This window comes from Lactuca saligna, chromosome 3, assembly GCF_052625555.1.
Source record: "Lactuca saligna cultivar CGN05327 chromosome 3, ASM5262555v1, whole genome shotgun sequence".
In the NCBI taxonomy this organism is placed as follows: domain Eukaryota; kingdom Viridiplantae; phylum Streptophyta; class Magnoliopsida; order Asterales; family Asteraceae; genus Lactuca; species Lactuca saligna.
In genome coordinates this window covers 5492901-5506799 of record NC_136419.1, presented here as the reverse complement: position 1 = coordinate 5506799, position 13899 = coordinate 5492901, and the positions used below count along the sequence as shown (strand labels likewise).

Genomic DNA, 13899 nt, shown 5'->3' with positions numbered 1-13899 from the left:
AAAGTCAGATAATGTGGGCCAAAAAGATGTTTCGGCTTAGGGTAAGGCCAATTAGAGGGATTGGACCCAATTTAGCAAATTGGGCCATTAGTGGGCCACTAGTGGGCTTGGGAAGCCTACCTAGTGTTGGGCCTTTTTATATTATGGTTTGAGCCTTAGATATGGACCAAGTTGGACTAGAAGGTAAAATGGTCATTTTACCCTAAGGAGGATTATTGATTTGGACTAAGTGATATTTTGGTATTGATAGCTCGAGGAGTCGAGAGATCAGCAGTTCGGGGATCTGCCAGCTAGCAGCGAGGGGTTATTCGCAGGATTCTATAGTCAACTTTGCGAGGTGAGTTTTCTCCAGTAGGAACGGGTCTAAGGCACCAATACCGACCGATTTATGTATGTTAATGTATACTGGATTTAGATTCGATGTTGGGGTTAGCCCGATGCAGTTTATATGTATCGGATTTTAGTCTGATGTCGAGCGAGGCCCAAGAAAGGTTTATATACTTTCGGTAGCGGAGGGAAGAGCTCGGGATGACTGCATGACACACGCCAAGAAGTTTTAGCATGGGATGCTTACTCTGATAAAAAGAACATGTTTTGAGATGGTACTCTAATTTGATGTAACGATTTTTGTTTATGAACGAAATGGTTGATAATTATAGTTTTTATTAACGATTTAAAACGGAATTTTCGGATCGTGGGATGTTTCACTTTGGAACTATATTTTGTGTGAATTATGGATTTTGTGATTGTTTTAAAAATGAAAATGTCGTCGAAATTTTAAGATGTTACACATGGCTTAGGCAGCTTTGGCGTGTCAGCTATGCCTGGTGCTCTCCTGTCAGCCTTGTATGATACTCTCCAGCCAATCCTGCCTAACACTCTCCTGCCAACCTTGTCTGGCACTCGCCTGCAGCCTTTCCTAGTGCGCACCTCCTGATCGCACCTGGTGCCCCCGGACGACCTTGCCCAACTCCTTGGTGGTTTTTGACCTAATTGTCCCTATAAAGTGAATGGTACCTCCTCCATGGAGAGGATCTTTCCATGGGACCTTCCCTTTAGGATCTTCCACCACTTTCCACCTTCAACCGTCATATCCATACAGTACCACCAACACCAAGATTGTTCTCTCCGACTACGATGAACCATCTCACATCTACCAACCGGTCTAACTTGATTGTTGGGGCCTACTCCCAATGGCACGGTCCATAGAGTTGTTCTAACGACTTTGCTCTGTAATCATATATCCCCGCTGAAACAACAGTTCAGAAGACCTCCCGGAGATCTTAGTCGCATCACCCTTAATTATCTATTTTTGTTATAAAAAAAAAAAAAAAAAAAAAAGTGCAAGATCATAAAAATAGGTAAACATGGTTCATTTTGATTTTGAACCAAACAAAAGATAAAGGACCAAAGCTATCATTACCCAATATTGTTTTGAGTGGATTAAAATAAGTAAACTTAATATTCAAACAAGAAGCCAACTCCCTATTTCAAAAGCAGTATTCAAGCAATCTCTTTGTGATCTCTTCTCCCCATCACTGATGCTTCTGATATTCCATTCTTGAGATCTTCAATCAGAAGCTACCTAGATCTCTCTTACACCCCACCGGTGTTTATTTTGTCTCACATTTTCGCCCATACACTTAGGAAGGGTCTCAAATCTCAATCTCTAATCAAAACCCCTGATTCAATTTTAGGTTTTCACCACACTAATTCGGATTCTAGAGCAACAATGGCTGCAGCAAGAACTTCATTTTCTAACGATTCAAGGTTAGTGAAGGTGCCATTGCCGAAGTCTGTATTGCTCAAGGATTATCTGATCGATGATCTTAGTTCGTGTTCTTCTAATGGCTTCAGGTCGTATCCGCGCCGGCCATGTTGCACCAAGGTTCGTTACCTTATTGAAATCGATCTTAATAAACATATTAATCTTCGGCCAACGAAAAAAAAGTTTCTCAGAAGCAAATCAAAATCCTCGTCGGTGCTGCAAAAAGCTTCCGCCGCTGTGGTTAATGTTTTCAAACACTTCCAGTTCTCCGGTTCTGGTAAGCGTGCAAAAGCTAATTTCCTACCGAAGAATCTGTCTCGGAAGCTATCGAACTGGAAGAGAACTATCGATGGTCGTAACAAAGAGTTCAACAAAAGGTTGAATCCGTTAGACGAACCTGTCAAAGAGAAGAATAAGAAGAAAAACGTCCTACGTCCGCCGTCTAAAGTTTCAACCGCTGCCACCACTACTTCGGCGGAGGTGAACACCTCCACAAGTAACAGCAACAACTCCGCCTCGTCGGATAGCTACTTTACCACCACCTCCGTTTGTTCTACAACAAACAGTTCTTCGAAGATCAATGTAGCAATAAACAACGTCGTGGAATGTGAGCAGCACACAACGGAAAAGAAGAATACAGCAAACGGAATGAAATCTGGCGTAGCAACCGCCGCCACCGATTCTGATGTTATCACCAGAAATGCAAAGGTAAGTACAGATCACATGCATCGCACCCCCACAGATAACGCTACACTCATTTGATCAGGTTTCAGTTTAAAATTTTAATTTACACCAATTGCAGATTTTCTTCCATCTCCAAAATTTCACATCTCAGTAGAAATTTACGAAAAATATTACTAAAATTAATTACTTATTGGTACAAAATGAAATATTTGTTACTTTTCTTACAATATTTACACCGTAATTGTCGATGATTTGAAATGTAATTAATTTTCCCGTTTGATATTCAAACTGAGATTTAAGTTATTCAAATTTGAATTATTATTATTTATTACTTTTGGCAAAAGGCATTAATTTTTTTCAGCGAGGAAGGAGGAGTAAAGATAGCTGGGAAGGGTCGGTATAATTTTTATTTTATTTTATATTTTTATGAAGTGCATGTGTTGGTATATCTGATGCACGTGATCTACAAACTAGGGAATTTGCTTTAGATCCCGCCTACGTGTTATTGCTTTACTTAATCTGTGCCGTTAAAAGCTGCAGAACACCATGATATCCTGCTCTCTTCAGTACACGATCCTCGTGATATCTGATGAATAAGATTTGTTATATTTCTATAAGAATAATAAATTGTATATAAACAAAAACAGAATGGTATGGGAAATGAAAAAGATACATCATACATGGGAAGTTGAGGAAATATGGAATTCCAAGGTGTTTTAGTGTGGTAAGAAGATTTGAAGTTGATCGAGTGATTAAGGGCAGGTGTCATTTCATTTGTGTTGTAGTGAGTTGACCTTGATAAGTCAAAAATTCTAATCTTGGGATTTGGCTTACTTTACTTGGGAACCATCATGATTTGTCTTTTACTTAAGATTTGAATTTCATTTGACATTATATTGACCACCTTTGACCATATAATACTATTAATTTGTTACTAAAATATAATTGTAACTTACCATAACCATAAATCTTTGATTTGCTTGTATATATATATATATATATATATATATATATATATATATATATATATATATATATATATATATATATATATATATATATATATATATATATATATATATATATATATATATTGTCTTCTAGGCTCTAGCATATATATGAAATTGAAGAGTTGATTTCTTGATGGTGATAATTGACAGAAAGATGAGGAAAGTGAGAAGAAAGAGCAATGTAGTCCAGTTTCAGTGATGGAGTTTCCATGCGATGATGATGAAGATGAGGTTACTTCACCTTTCCAACATTCTCACTTATATGCGGAAGGTTGGACTCTTATCTTTTTTCTACGTAATTTATCTCAATATAATAGAAAACAATTATAACATAAAACGTTTAATCTAACCAATATATAAAACATACTAGATAAATGGTATCCAACTAAAAACATAAAAGGTTTTATTGTTCACAGTTGAAAATTTTGTAGGGTTTATTATTATATGTTTATAATAATGACATGCAAAATATGGTGTACATGTAACAGGAACCAAACGAAAAGTCATGAGCAAGGTTCAAAGGGTTAAGAGCCTTGTAAATTATAATAAGCTAAAGCCTGTCAGATTAGAAGATAGGATTGCATTATCAGAGTCTACAACTACAACGCCTGATTTGTTGTTACATGATGAATCATCCAATCAAACTAGAAAGAAAGCAACTGCATTGCTTCAACAATTTAAAGCAACGATGTCTTCTAGTAATCAATTTGAATCCATAATGACTCAAAATGTCTTGTTAGGGTTCTTTATAGAGCGAATTATGGAAGGAAGTAGTGCCTCTAACTTCGCATTACTGCAAGAAGCAAAGAATTGGATCAATGGAGATGGATATGCAAGAGAGATAACATTCGAGTATCTTGTAAGAGAGATGGATAAAGAAAAAATCAAATGGGACAAATATGATGATGAAGTAGAAAAACGACAAGTGTGTTTGGTGTTGGAATGCCAAGTTTTCACTTCTCTAGTTGAAGAGATGTTACTCGAGTTTTATATGTAGTTCATATATATAGGAAAACAAATATTATTGTGACATGATTTAAATTCTCATTGATCATGGTTCATATTGAGGTTAGTTTTTTTTTTTTTTTTTTTGCTATATTAATTTGAGCAAGATAGAGTAGATTAAGGGGTAGCGTTTACCCTTAATTTACAATAAATCAACTTTAAATTGGGTTAAGTGCTACTTTATGTACAACATTTTATAATTTTTTCAATTTAAGCGCAAAGTTGTTTATTAGACAAAATATTCACATGCAACATTGTAACCATGAAGATGTCGCTTTATGAATAAATTTTAGTTTGTTGAACAAATTTAGTTTTGTTTATATCAGTCTGCAATAAATTTTAGTTTGTTGAACAAATTTATTAAAAGAAAGGAATTATACAATCATGTTTCAAGTTATTATACATGTTAATATGATGCATGTTTGATGTATATATAATAAAACGTTGTTGCATATTTCATAAAAAAAAATGAAGTTGAAAAGGAATAAAATGTTGACATATAGTATTAATCACTTTTTAGAATCTATATTATTAAAGCAAAAAAAAAATTCCTCTTAATCATGTACGAAAATGTACCAAATTTTATAGAACTCTGAAAGGCCTAATCCTATAGTTGTTACGTTACAAGTAAGATAAACATATTTATTATTTGATTTGATACGTGAGTCTAAGAAATTCTTCTCACGTGTAATGTTTAGGTTAAACATTGACACAAACCTTTGTAAGTAAACACAAAATATACGTTATGTTGAAATGAATTTGACCCAGCCTTCTATCTAAATCACAACAAGATTGCCTAACTACGGTTACAAAAAAAATAATAATAATAATAATAAAATAAAAAAATTAAAAAAAAAAAAAATGTAAGTTGTAACCATGCTTCATGTTAAAAGTTTGAGTAATTTTCAGTTTTGGTCCCTAAATTAAAACTATTTTGTTCTGTGTTTATAAATAGTTTTAATTGTTTATTTTAACCCTTTCCACTCTATCATTTACAAATCCTTCTACCCTCAAAAAAAAATTCCGTTCTCTCTTTTTTCTTTTGTTTCTTTTTCTCGTTCTCGGAATATATATCCATTTCTCTATATACTGTTAGGCAAACCACATCATCAATTATGTATATAACCTCACATGACATGAGATAGTTAAAGCCTAAAGGTAATCAAGATTAATTAATGGTTGTAAAAATCCTAATTGCTAAAATGATTAAGAGATCGAAGTTAGATTTTATTACGAATATAATTGAAAATATGTTGCAATAATCATAATCATCGTCCATAATAAATTAAGTGTATTGGTATTCCCTCAATAAATTTAACCGAAAGTTTACCAACGAAACATTAAAAAGTAAAACTAATTTAACCAAACTCAAAGTCTAGAAACAAATTTCAACTTGAATTGAACTCATCTATTATATTTATTAACATCGTCGGATCACTTTATGAAAATTATAACCATTTTATAAATATAATTAATAATACTCGTCTTAAATCTGATTTAGGATGCCAAATTCTTACCTTCAAGATTCCTAATTTACTCTTAATTCTACTAAAGGGTCACCACGTGAAGTATACGCACACAATGATACTGATAACTCCATATGTACCCCTCTCCAAACTCTTTCATTTCCTATTTCCTTTTTTCAAGCCATCATCCTTCCAATTCCATGCTAGTTAACATAGATACGAATATAAGGAGATGGAATTAATGAAGGAATATAGAGAACCAAATTTTCTCAGAAACTTGAAATTGGTTCTCTTCTTTTTATCATTGTTTTGCAGTTTATGTGCTTAATACATTTCCTCGGAGATGAAAGGAGAAGAAAAATCAAGATCTTTGTTGGGGATTTCTCTTACAGATAGACCAAAATGGCAACAATTTCTCATTTGCTCTTCTGGGTTCTTCTTTGGGTACCTGGTTAATGGCATTTGTGAGGTTGACTTTATCAATATTCATTTAGATATATACACTTAGATGCATTCATGAATGCATGGATTAATGTACCTTGTATATGAATGTGTGAGACTTCTTGATTTCCTACAGAATACATGATAGGATATATACTAACTGATAAGCCTGTCTTTTTGTATTGCAGGAGTACGTATATAATAGGCTTAAATTCAGGTATATTAATGAGATTATGATTTGAACTTACTCTTTTATGACCAAAAGATGTACAAAAAATTATGGGTTTTCTTTCCTAAATTTTCAGCTATGGATGGTATTTCACGTTCGTGCAAAGCGTTATCTACTTGATACTCATATACATTCAAGGTTTCACCCCTAAACAAATGGTGAATCCGTGGAAAACATATGTTAAGCTCTCAGCTGTTCTTATGGTTTCTCAAGGATTGACCAAAGGGTCTTTGGCTTTCCTCAATTATCCTGCACAGCTCATGTTCAAATCCACAAAGGTACTTTGAGTGTTCTATCTTATATGTTCTATGCATGCAAGTTATTAATTTTGTTCTTTTTGTAGTCTTCTTTTTACTAATTAGGGTTTAATTTCTATATGATATTGGGGTTAATTATAGGTGCTACCAGTTATGATAATGGGTGCCTACATTCCTGACTTGAAAAGGAAGTACCCACCACATGAATATCTTTCCGCTGTTCTTTTAGTTGTTGGTTTGATACTCTTCACTTTAGCCGATGCCAATTCTTCTCCTAATTTTAGCGTCATTGGTGTTGTCATGGTTTGTGTGTCGTTAATCATGGATTCCTTTCTGGGTAATTTGCAAGAAGCAATCTTTACCATTAACCCAAACACTTCACAGGTAATAATTAATTAATTTCTCATATAATTAACTCGTCTTTTTAACTTCAAGATTGATAATGGGAATTTTTCTTTTCTGTAGAAAATTTTTAGATGGGTTTTGATCTTTTCGTGTTCTTTCGTATCTTTCAGATGGAAATGTTATTCTGCTCAACCATAGTCGGGTTGCCTTTCCTAGTTCCACCAATGGTCTTAACGGGAGAAGTTTTCAAAGCATGGAATTCATGCTATGAAGTAAGTCCTTGTTACTTAATAAAACATTGCAAGATTAAATTAACCATTAAAAAGTTGATCTTTATATTACATTTGTTGTTAAATTTACAGCATCCTTATGTATATGGGATCTTAGTGATTGAAGCTGTGGCCACTTTTGTGGGTCAAGTATCTGTTCTATCACTCGTTGCTCTTTTTGGGGCTGCTACAACTGCTATGGTGATTGTAACTCCATTTTCAATTCGATCATAACAAAAATGATTGATTTATGTGATGATATATATAATAATTAATGATCAAACAATATATTTTCAGGTAACGACTGCAAGAAAGGCGGTGACTTTATTGCTATCGTATATGATATTTACAAAACCATTAACCGAACAACATGTGTCAGGGCTAATACTGATAGCCATGGGTGTGATCTTGAAGATGTTGCCACATCATAATGTTCAACGGCTGCATACGAATGTGAAATTACACCTCAAGGGTAAAAAGAGTGCCGATCTCGAAGAAAACAGGCCTCTGGTGTAACACGGTCAACGTTTTGACTTTTGATCTTTTGAAGCTGATTGGTTGATCAGTCGTATATTATGTAATGATGATGATGAATTGATGATGGAGATTGGAGAAGGTTTATGAATTATGATGGCTTTAGGCTTTAGCAGTTTAGTAGTTGAATCTTGGATTGGGCCTTCATTTGTGTCGTTTTGGGCCTTATATTGAAGCAAGCGATTATCTTCATTATCCCTTAATGACTTTAGCTGATCTTGAATATGTTGCCATGAGCCCATGAGGTTAAATATGTAGAGTTTTTCTTAGAAACTATTTTACACATATGTAAGAGTTGAATCATTTTGGAATAACATAGCTTTCACATGTTTGGCTTGGTACAAAGTTAATGAAACTATAAAAGTATTATAATATGGACCAATGTCTAAAATGCTATTTAATAAGATTAAAGAAGATATCGATCACAAACAAATAAGAAAATGTTATATTTTCTTGGACGATTTTAAGATGGTAGTTTTTAAAATTAGAGTATAATATTTTTATGATATGTAACCAGGGTTGGAATATACAAGTTGATTTGGTTGATTAGGGAATGATGTTTACCTTTTCAGGTTAGATTTTCTTTAAGTTTGGTTTTTTCAATTTAACCATAAACGTTTATATTTTCATATTTTAATGACATGAAATAAACTAGGGGTATTTTGTCATTTATGGGTTTTCGGTAAAAATTACATCAAACTAAAGTTAAATAATCTTCTTTCTTGTTCATATAAATTTAAGTAAATTGTAAAATTGGTTCATGTTGGTAACTAAAAAATGAAGTTTGAATTAATTTTTTGTATTTGCATAGTGAGTCCAAAATTAAAACTTTTATGTCAGATTTAGTGTCCCAAAAAGTGCAGATTTGGATCATCAAGTTAACAGTCATATAAATAAAAGGACCCAAACTGTACATTTTGGTATACTACATTGACCAAATTTGCATGGAAATTCCAATTTTTGACTAACCAAGTAACCATAGGAAGAAAAAAATGAACGAGAACGAAATTTTATAACTTACTCTATAAATAAAAAGCAGTCTTTGTAACATACATATTTGTATATCAACTTGAATAACTTACAAATGATATATTACATTGAATAACTTACAAATGATATATTACATGTTTAGTATTAGTATTGTTTAAAGGCTTAAAATCATACTAAAGGTATAGTGTTTAATAGGGTAAAGGGAGACCTGACAAGCGTGTCGTGTCGTGTCGGGTTCGTGTCGCGTCAAGACAAAACGGGTTGAAAGGGCTTGACCCTAACCCGACCCGTTTAATTATCGTGTTGTGCCGTGTCAACCCCAAAGTCGGTCCTGAAAAATGAAATATTCTTAAAGGCCAAGGACGAATAAGAAAAAAATGGCCCTTATCTTTATTATAATTTTGTATTTTTAAATAAAAATATATAATGAAAAATTTTGGGCCCTGTACAGCTGTCCACTTTGTCCCACTCTAAGCCCCCCATCGTCAACTCGTTTATTTTTGTGTTGGTTTTGTGTCGGGTTTCGGATTAAGGTTTAGGCCTTGTAAATATGTTGTGTCATGTCAGGTTGAAATATTTTAAAGGTTGGAAAGTAAGAGTTGCGGAAGAAAAAAGAAAAAAGTGAAACACTGGAGTTTGAGATGGAGTGACAAAATTTATAGTAAGTTTAGAAGGAAAAATGAAAAGAGTTAAAGTTGGGAGCAAAAGTAATAGGTGGTGAGAATGACTAAAATTAACTAACTTTGAAAATTTGAAAATGTTTAAAAATAGTCTTTGAACTCTTTTCATATTTATTTGACATAAATCAGTAAGTTTTAAGTATATTTTATGTTAAAAGTGAATAGCTAGCACAAAATTTAAAATTACAAATGAGTTTAATCTACTAAAATCAAATTAATGATGATTAATTAGTTAAAATTTGAAGAGTTGTTTAAGTTTCAAATCAATATGATATAAGAAATCAATAATGAAAATAAATTTTATGTTGGATTTGAAGAGTTGGAATTAAAATTAAAATTAAAAATGAGTTTAATTACTAAAATTGAAATTGAAAATAATTAATTAGTTAGAAGTTAATGGGTTGTATATGTTTCAAATCAATAAAAGAGTTTAGTGTACTAAAAATTTAATTAATGATAATTAAGTAATTGGAAGCTAAAAAGTTAATATGTTTCAAATCAATTTGTATGTGAAATCAATAACTTAAATATGTATTTTATGTGAAAATTGAAAAGGAGACACTTTCTTTATAATTACAAATGAGTTTAATGTATGCAAACTAAATTAATGGTAGTTAATTAGTTGGAAATTAATGAGTTGTATAGTTAAAATTCATATCATAGTTTTGAAATATATGTTGGTAAATTATGTGTGCAAATATTAATGTTTTCTATAATTATTTATTTAGATAATCAAAATTTATCAAATGTTTAAACAAAAAATATTAATATTAATATTTTAGATAATTGAAACTCACTCAAAACTATCTTCAACCATTGGTTTTGTTATAACTAGTTATCTAATTTTAACTATTTATCTTAAATAATACAAACACTCATTAAAACTTTTATAAATCCAAACACCATTTACTATTTTTGTTTTGTTATAACATAAATCCAAACACTATTTATATATATATATATATATATATATATATATATATATATATATATATATATATATAACACCAAACAAACATTAAAAATAGTTTTATAAAGTTATAATTTTTAACTAAAAAATTACTTTTGTAAAGTATAGTATATAACTTAAATAAACATTGTTAATACAATAACCAACTTTGAGTTATTTATATTTTTTTAGGATGTATAGATCCAACTTAAAGTTCATTTTGGATATATAAAAATATGATTGAGGTAAATGAAAAAAAAAAAAAAAAAAAAAAAAAAAAAAAAAAAAAAAAAAAAAAAAACGTTTTACAATACCTATTTTTCGGTTGATTTTTATTAACTATGTTGTTTCGAATTTAGGTTGAAAAATTAATCAAAATTATCTTCCAAAACATTATAATTTTGATTATATGAAATCGAAAAACATGAAAACATGAACATATAACATTAGCAACAATTCATAAACACATTGCATTAACTCTTAGGGCAAGAATGTTTTTAAGAAACCAAGATAGATATATAAATATTATGATTGAGGTAAATGAAAAACATTTTACATTACATATTTTTGGTTGATCTTCATAAAATATGCATCTTCGAATTTAACTTGAACGATTAATTAAAATTTCCTTTCAAAACATTACAATTTTGATTATATGAAATCTGCAAAAGAAAATCATGAACACAAAATGTTAGTAATTGAAGTTTTATAATTCAGTTTTTCTGCTTTAATAAGAAATATACTAGCAGTCTAAGGAAATATCCAAGTTTCTTTTATTCCTTTGTCTATGGTTCTTTTTCCTTGTTCATAATAGGGGACTCATCAAAGTTGAATCCAACATATGGATATGGATTTGATTTTGCTTGAATATTATGCAACATCTCCAATAATCCATGCAATTCTTCATTTTCACAACCATCTCTAATTTCTCTTCTCCAAGCCCATATCCAACCATCTTCTTCACACTAATGGCTTACCAAACATAGTGATTATGTTTCCAACCTATGTAATCAATCAAATTCTTGATGGTGCTTTGATAAACGAAGTGTTGGATTGGTATAAAAAGAAAAAAAAAATAAACAAAATGATGAATTTTAAAATTGACTTCAAAAAAGTATACGACTATTGTTTTGGAATTATTTAGATTATATGATGGATTTGCTTTTTGGGTTTTGGTGAAAAGTGGAGAGGGTAGATTCTATCAGCATCTAGTAGATAATAATGTCTAGCTTATTTCTGCATGTTGCACAAAAAAATGAAATCAGGATAGGTTTAATAGAAGAAATCCAAGATTATAATACCATTTATAATATTAATCATATTTTGATAATATATATAAGTCTATGTTTTACTATAAGTATTTATTTATGCACAACATATAATGTTCGTCTAATTTATATGAATATAGTGAAATTTATATGGATTTTTTTTAAAGAATAGTCAACCAAGTAAATATTATAATATTTTAAAACTACATATTTTATGGTATTTTATTTTGAGACATATAAATTACACTGCAAATTTTTCTACCTACAACAGATTCGCTAGGTTATCTGTAAGCCAATTTTGCTTAGGTTTACTAAACTTGTGTGAGAGCACGCATCGTGTGGGTACGAATGCACCAACGGTCAACCAAAAAAGTTCAAGGACCTTTTTTGCAATTATTTATTTCAGTTAACAGTTACGAAACGAATTAAGAGCCATTGATCAAAGATTGTTGTTTATTTCTTGATTAATTGTCTTATTTAATTGTAATAGTTACGGTTTCGTTTTAATTACATCAGTTACATTGTGTAGTACAAATACAACGCATATGTGACCGATTGAGACACACCGAATGAAACGAAATATCGCTCTTCCACTCTTACGATTTTGCTTCATCTTCCATCCCTTGTTGTAACCAATGTATAATCCGGCCAAATAAGGGTTCATACAATCTAAAAGAATTGTTTTCTGCTGTTGTATCCTGGGAAACAAACACTCATATAAAGTGAATTTGTTTTAAGGAAACTATGTCAAACATAGGCATCAATAACAATTTATTGTTTGTTCTTTCGTGCAGATCCTAGGGTTATATTTTTCCTAACAGTCTAAAAATAAATCGTCTGTCAATTGAAGAAAATAAATAATCTGCTTCTGTCTTCTGTTGCAGTTCTTGTATTAATCAAAAAAAATTCCTTTACGATTCTGTCTTCAGAAATAGTTTTCTGAGACGGTTTACATAATTCTTCTATTGTGGATTTCTTTTTCTGCTTCTTTTTTCAATTATTTTCTAAAACAGATTTCAAGGAAACAAAATTGTCTTAACAATTCTTAGAATCTGTTTTCCGGAAAAGACTATCATTTAACAGTTTTACTTATATTGATTGTGTTATAATCTTTAACTGTTTTATTTTGGTTTAACTAAAATGTTGGTTTATATATATGTAGTAAGACCGGTGAAAGCTCTCACCCACCAAAGACTAATGGTATTCCTAATGTTGAAGGAGCTTCAATGATAACCATACTTGTTAATCATGCTGAGAAACCATAAAACTTTACGGGCTGCACTGTAAAATGTGGCAACACAAGATGCTATTCTACCTTGCGACATTGAATCTTGCTAGATTCTTAACTGTAGAGGCTCTAAAACTGCCTGAAGGTGAAGAAGATGTGCAAGTTTTGAGAGTTATTGACGCTTGGAAACATTCGGATTTCTTATGTAGGAATTATGTTCTTAATGGTCTTGTTGATCAACTTTATAATCTGTATTGTGTAGCAAAGACAGAAAAAAACTATAAGACTCATCGGATAAAAAGTATAAAACTTATAATATCGAAACAAAGAAATTTGTGGTTTCCCGATTTATTGACTATAAAATGGTTGATGAAAAAATGGTTATGTCCCAAGTCTAAGAACTACAAGTCATCCTACATGACATACATGCTGAGGGTTTGGGGTTTAATGAGCCATTTTTTGTTGCGTCCATGATTGAGAAGCTACACCCTAGTTGGGTTTATTTCAAGAATTACTTGAAACATAAGAAAAATAAGATGTCCATTGAGGATAGGGATGAGCATAGGCGGGTACCCGTCTCATTTGGCGAGAACCGGAACCGACGGTTCCTAGAAAGTTAGAACCGGAACCAAAAACCACTCTAGGCGGTTCTTAAATTTTTGGAACCTATCCCGAAACCGACGGTTCCGGTTCCGGGAGCGGGTAACCGGGTTACATTAAGTTTGTTAACTTTTTTCGATAAAAGTGCAACTTAGTTCGATCCAAATCGAATTAAT

The 13899-nt window shown here is 31.5% G+C and overlaps 2 protein-coding genes across 4 annotated transcripts; both read left to right on the top strand.

Annotated features, from left to right (window-relative positions):
* Positions 1-1516: 1516 nt before the first annotated feature.
* Positions 1517-4645, top strand: LOC145033376 (uncharacterized). The gene is made up of 3 exons (XM_078982012.1): positions 1517-2476; positions 3613-3733; positions 3951-4645. The coding sequence occupies exons 1-3, from the start codon at positions 1733-1735 to the stop codon at positions 4457-4459; spliced, it is 1374 nt and encodes a 457-aa protein (XP_078838138.1). The 5' UTR covers positions 1517-1732; the 3' UTR covers positions 4460-4645.
* Positions 4646-5929: 1284 nt separating this feature from the next.
* Positions 5930-8321, top strand: LOC145033375 (UDP-galactose/UDP-glucose transporter 4-like). 3 transcript variants are annotated; one of them, XM_078982010.1, is made up of 7 exons: positions 5930-6069; positions 6249-6402; positions 6563-6591; positions 6680-6881; positions 7002-7244; positions 7376-7675; positions 7772-8321. In XM_078982010.1, exons 2-7 carry the CDS (start codon positions 6277-6279, stop codon positions 7988-7990), a joined length of 1119 nt encoding a protein of 372 aa, XP_078838136.1. In that variant the 5' UTR covers positions 5930-6069; positions 6249-6276; the 3' UTR covers positions 7991-8321. The 3 variants fall into 3 exon arrangements, with proteins under 3 accessions (XP_078838136.1, XP_078838137.1, XP_078838135.1); XM_078982011.1 differs by lacking the exon at positions 5930-6069 and having other exon boundaries at positions 6076-6402; positions 7376-7477; positions 7568-7675; XM_078982009.1 differs by lacking the exon at positions 5930-6069 and having other exon boundaries at positions 6076-6402.
* Positions 8322-13899: the final 5578 nt, after the last annotated feature.